This window comes from Aethina tumida, chromosome 2 (assembly GCF_024364675.1).
Source record: "Aethina tumida isolate Nest 87 chromosome 2, icAetTumi1.1, whole genome shotgun sequence".
Taxonomy (NCBI): Eukaryota; Metazoa; Arthropoda; class Insecta; order Coleoptera; family Nitidulidae; genus Aethina; species Aethina tumida.
In genome coordinates, this window is record NC_065436.1 from 23,347,113 (window position 1) to 23,353,265 (window position 6,153).

The following is a 6,153-nucleotide window of genomic DNA, read 5'->3' on the forward strand; positions in this document are numbered from 1 at the left end:
ACTATGCCTGACAGTATTTTGAATTATATAAAATACGTAGTTATGATTGAAAATGAATGTGAAAATTTCATTTCTTCACCTAATGTAGAAAAATAACTACACAGTCACTGTATGGCACTAGATTTTTCACAGTTAACTTGATGAATACATCTCCCGTTGTCTGGTTGTGGTATTGCCAGCACTTACAGTATAAAAATCCATTAAAAGTTAAATGTTGTGGTTTTTGAATTTCAGTGTTAAAAACAGAAATTCATCTGACACATTAAAACGCTTAACATTAATAATTAATTACAATTATTGTCTAATTTCCCTTAACAACATTAGTAGAATACATGTTTAACAATTGTATATTTTAATATGAATGTTTGAAACCAAGGTTGCGTTTAATAATTTATCATTTTTAAAAAATGATAAATGCATTTTTTAAATAAATTATTTCAAATTATAAAGTAATAATTTTTTTGTATAATTAGCAGTTTAGTATTAATTAAGATTTTTACGATTTTCATATTGCATACAAACACCAATTTAACAATGACTTATTTTGCTCATTTGTGAGAAATTATTCTGTGATAATTAACAATTTGTAACCACTGTTTGTTTTGATAAAAACTCATAAAATGTAAGTGAGCAAAAGTCGACATCAAAGATACTGACCCCACCATTAAATTTTAAAATACGATTGTGTACGATTAAAATCATTATTAACATTCATAAACATTGATTGGCGCATCTAAATTATGTAAAAACAAATAAATTAGTTCTTTCAACAATTATAATTACGTTTAAGATGTCTAAATTAATTAATTAAGTAATTCAAATATTTGTTGTAAATATATTCCGTAAATGTATCAGTATCAATTTTACTGATTAGCTTATACAGCTGTAACAAATTATGTAAATTATTTGTCGTCTATGAATTGTAAGTATTGATAACAAATGAAATAAAATATCTTTGTATTTAAAATTCACCGATGCTTATTTTTCCTTTCTGCGCATTTGATTTCTATGTGTGTGCGTACGATATAATTAAATTAATATATTATAATAATTATAATTTTCGTAATTTCAAGGTTTCCGATAAAAATAATTAAGGAATAATTAAATGACATTTAAGTTTTTTGATTTTTAATACAAACAAATACAAAGTGGTGTTGAGTAACTAATACCACAATCATGTAACAATATGCCAATTTACAGTTAAATTATATAATTTGTTATTGAAAATTTAAGCATTAAAAAGTTTTAAACCTTTTATTGAAATACGCAAATTTATATTTTTATGTAATTTTATTTGTTTATAAACTGGTAAGCATCAAGCGTACGTGATTCTAACAATTTTATAAATTTATTTCTATCACGTCAATCTCAAGACGAATAAGTGAAGGTTAACAGGACTATTTACAAAATCAAATGCCGAAAATTGATAAAAGCGCATGATTATCAGAGAAAATTCAAGGGAAAGAAATGAACATGCAACTTTAAACTATTTTACTATATGATTGCTTATAAAATTGAAAAAAGGCCTTAATTTGATTAATATTCACGTAAACGTAATGTTAATCTTGCGTTAGACGTCAGTACAAAATAGTTTTTTGAAATAATACGAAAAATAACAAATAGAACTTTGATCTAACTAATTTAAATATTAAAAACATAAAATATATGTGCATATATCTTATGCGAGTGACCTCAGAGATGCATTTGCATCATGAAATTCACGTAATAAATAACCTATACCACCAGAATAACAGTAAATCTTTTAATTAATTGATAATTACCAAAATAAATAATTTGAACCAAATTTTCAATAACTTATAAAGGTCGTACATATCTTGAACTAGTAATCTAATAATATTTGAGGACGACCCATCTATTATTCAAATCTACTTGGTAAATAAAATAATTTTTAATTTCTTAATTAAGACTTTTTTAAATATTATATTTCTTATAAAACAATTGTTTTTTTTAATAAATTAAGTTCAGATTTGTGGTTGAATATGATTTTTTTAATTTTTATAATCTGATTCGGTTGTTTAATTGCGCCTCCGCCATTTTTTATGCAGGTAAAATTTTATCACTGATTTGTTTAATATTTCAAAATTTGTGATTAAGTTGTTTAATGTCTGAATATGATATATTATTTTAGTTAGTTATTTCTTTAATTTCAGAACCCATTTAAATTTAAATCATGTATTAATCACGTTTATCCCCAATGTTATATATAAGATAAGACGCATTTATCGCAGCACCATATAAAAGAGTGACATAAAATATATATTATTAATTTCAATAAGATATATTTTTAAATTTAAATTTTGTAAAATTGTTCGAAAAATTAATATTTTCTACTGAAAATTAGATTGGTTATTTGTGTCAATGAAAAATTACGTTAGATGCCAATAAAAATGACTTATCTAATAACAAAATTGAATGCCCAGTGTAGGTTTATTTGTATTATCCCGATTAATCTCCATTCGTCTCTTGTCGATAATTTTAGATCCTTCGACCAAACAAAGTTGATTAGTTAAATTAATTATACGTTATCGTTCGTAAACATTTTTGGTATATTATGTTTTTGTTATTGTGCAAAGTACAAACTGAGAATTCCCTTTATCATTTTCTTATTCCGAATGACTTTGACTCACATGTTCCCATATGACCGGTCAATCCGTTCAGATGTATTTACAGATTGTAAATTTGTTTCTTGTAATTTATAATTTATTCTGGGAATATGTGTTGTGTTATGACTTTTAATTTTTTTTAAGTAATTTTTGTTCAGCATGAAAATCTCATGGTCGTTTGTTGATTTTTATTTATCGCCTGATGACTTTCAATTTCTCAATTTCATTATTTTTCGATGATTGTTAAAATTAAAGTTCATCTCAAGCAATTAATTTCTTTTAATAAACAAAACATGAAATTGCTCACAAAGTTTACATTGTTGTAATTTGAACTGATATGATGATTTATAAAATATTACAAATTAAAGGAATATTTTCGAAAATAATCTGTTGAATACTTTACTCATTTAATTTCTGAGTATTAACAGGTGGGTAAATAAATACTACTAATAATAACACACTGAACTATTTTCTAAAAGAAATATTTCAAATATTTTATAATAATATAATTTTAAATTCAGCCACCTGATTACTTGATTGACTATTAAGTAATTCCATTTTATTTTCAAACTCATTAGATACATCAAAAATATTGACTATTTATTTTGTAAATTAAACACTTGTGGTAAAGTTGGTCCCGACAATGGCTCTTTCAACGAAGTGCGACTTTTCTGCTGCCGATGTTAACACACATACTCTTTCTTTTCTTTTTTCAACTGTGACATTCTATTTCTGTTTGGTATTTTTTTATATTATCAACTTTATCAACATCTTCAAGTCAATATTCCTCATGAACTGTTTTCGCTTCCTTATTATTTAACCGTGAGAAAATGATTACAGCGTCAAATATAAATTGTTAGTAAAAATTACATCGTACCGAAAATAATCAGACAAGAATACTTTACTTTGACATTTATGAATTGATGATTAAATAAATAACCAATATAAATAACACTAATCTGTTCTTCAAGAGAAATATTTCAAGTATTTTTCTTATTATAAAATTAGATGCTTGATTATACTGCAAACATAATTAAAACTCTTAAATATTAATTAATTAATTTTCCATACATATTACATATATCAAATAAATTAACCATTTATTTTTTAATACTGGATCATTTATTGAGTTGTATTTGTCACAGTAAATGGAACAGTTATGACAAACCTAGTACCGACGGTGATCCTTTCAATGAAGTGAAGATTTTCTGCTCTAGACGTAAACGTAGACACACTTCTTCTACTTGGTTCAATGATGACGTTCTGTTTCTTGTCAAAACAAAAAATAAATCTACCACCTTTGAATTCGATGTTGTAATCATTTAAATGCAATAACACGTAATGGTAGTACTCATGTTTCTTGAAAACAATTGTTAGTATATTTATCAAGTACTGTTTTATATCATCAATCTTACCAACATGTTCAGACCAGTATTCATCATGAACTGTTTTCGCATCCTTGTCATTTAATCGTGGGAAAAAGTTGAGTGTGTCAAAATATATTGTGTCTCATTGTAAGCCAAAATTCACAATTTTTGAATGTTACTTCTCATTTTTTGATATACTAAATACAACATATGAAATTGAAAGATTACATCGTTGTAATTTGTACGGAAGATAGCGAAAATAATCAGTTAAAAATGCGTTATTCTGTCTTATATAGTGAAGATGAATGGATGTTTAAATAAATAAACAATACTGACTAGTAATCTGTACTTCAAGAGAAATATTCCGAGTATTTTTCTTATTATAAATTAAATACTTAAATAAACTGCATGGTGCAAACATAATTAAAACTATTAAATAACAGACACTCTTTTATTTTCAATGCACATACATCAAATAAATTAACTACTTATTTTGTAAGACTGGATCATTTATTGCCTTGGATTTATCACAAGTAAATGAAACAGTTATGGCAAACCTAGTACCGACGGTGACTCTTTCAACGAAGTGTGGATTTTCAGCTCCAGATGTAAACATAGACACTCTTCCTCTCCTTGGTTCAACAGTGACGTTCTGTTTCTTGTCAGGATCAACAAAAATAAATCTACCACCTTTGAAATCGACGTTGTAGTCATTTAAATACACCAACGTAGTGTAATGAAAAGATTCATATGTTTCCTGAAAACAATTTATTATAGGTATATTTATCAAGTACATTTTTATATTACCAACCTTATCAACATGTTCATGCCAGTATTCGTCATGAACTGTTTTCGCATCCTTGTTATTTAACCGTGAGAAAAAAGTTGGGTGTGTCAGATACAAACTATCTGGTTGTAGGCCAAAGTAATTTGCGACTGCATTTTGAATGTTACTTCTCACCGTTTTATATACTGCTAAATCTTCGGAAGTAAGAATTTGCTTGGATTTTTCGAAGGAATATACGTTTATAAATTTGTCGCCGTGCGACAATGCACCGGAATGTAAGTCTAAAATTGTTGCTCCACCATTTGATCCACCAAGAATCATAACTAAAAATATAAAATTATGAAAAATGAACATGTTAAACCAAATACTTAAATATTATTATTACAAATACAGAACTATTAAGTAGTATATGTAATACTTTTATCCAACCATTAAAACTCTAAACAGCAATTACGTTTTATAGAAATAATAATTAATATTAATATTAGTAACAATTCAAATCACAACCTATAGTTATACACACAGTACACCCAGTTATACATACATCATTTTATTTGAGAAATATTTGTTGCATAGTCTGAGAACAAACACAAATAGTAAGAGAAACAAAAGATGTATCCATGGTTGTGTTTATTGTTTATGGAATCCAAGTAGTGTCCATTAAACAGTATTTTTTGTTATATATTTTGAATAACATTAAATTAAAACAATGGTCACAAAAGCTTCAACCTTTACATTAAATTAAAAATATTTAAAAAATTCCACTGTCAATTATTTAATAAGAACATTTTAATAATATATTCAAATAATATTAATATAACCTATATGTAATAATATTTACCTTTTTGTGCTAAATGTAGCAGGGTTTCTGCTTCGTTTGGCCTGACAATATTGTCAGATACATATCTACCACATTTCTTAGGATAACATCCCTTAAAGTTTTTAATCTCATTAAGATAGCTAGTATCACAGTCCACAGTTTGATGTCTCTGTTCATAAACCTCAGCTTGTTTGGCTAGTATTTTATAATTGGTATCTTTCGAAGTATACCAAACATACAAAAGAATACCTAATATTAAAACACTCCTACTCCAAATTCTATGTCCGTTTACTTTGGGTAAAGGGCCGTATTTCCTAAAACGATGTTTATATTAAATCTATGTACCAATATAAATTTAAAATTAAATTACGGAGCTGGAGATTCATCTGTGGACTTTTTTTGGGATTTTACGTTACGTTTAACCACCTCCGAATTCGACATTTTTTATTTGTTATTAACATATAGAAACAATGTAAATTTTTATACGCTGATTATTTCATAAAACAGGAAATAGAAATTAATAAGCAGAGAATATCAGAGTGACATTTTAAAGGG

The 6,153-nt window shown here is 26.3% G+C and overlaps 1 protein-coding gene across 1 annotated transcript; it reads right to left on the minus strand.

Annotated features, from left to right (window-relative positions):
• Positions 1-4,428: 4,428 nt before the first annotated feature.
• On the minus strand, positions 4,429-6,153 carry LOC109596763 (2-oxoglutarate and iron-dependent oxygenase domain-containing protein 3-like). Its single transcript, XM_020012342.2, has 4 exons — positions 5,969-6,153; positions 5,620-5,912; positions 4,803-5,101; positions 4,429-4,748 (listed from the first exon to the last, which is right to left on the minus strand). The coding sequence occupies exons 1-4, from the start codon at positions 6,037-6,039 to the stop codon at positions 4,476-4,478; spliced, it is 936 nt and encodes a 311-aa protein (XP_019867901.2). The 5' UTR covers positions 6,040-6,153; the 3' UTR covers positions 4,429-4,475.

Coding starts and splice junctions, on each gene's coding strand:
- LOC109596763 (XM_020012342.2), bottom strand. CDS start 6,039: ATGTCGAATTCGGAGGTGGTTAAACGTAACGTAAAATCCCAAAAAAAG. Junction 5,102..5,619: donor GCTACATTTAGCACAAAAAG/GTAAATATTATT, acceptor TTATATTTTTAG/TTATGATTCTTGGTGGATCA. Junction 4,749..4,802: donor GGCATGAACATGTTGATAAG/GTTGGTAATATA, acceptor AATTGTTTTCAG/GAAACATATGAATCTTTTCA.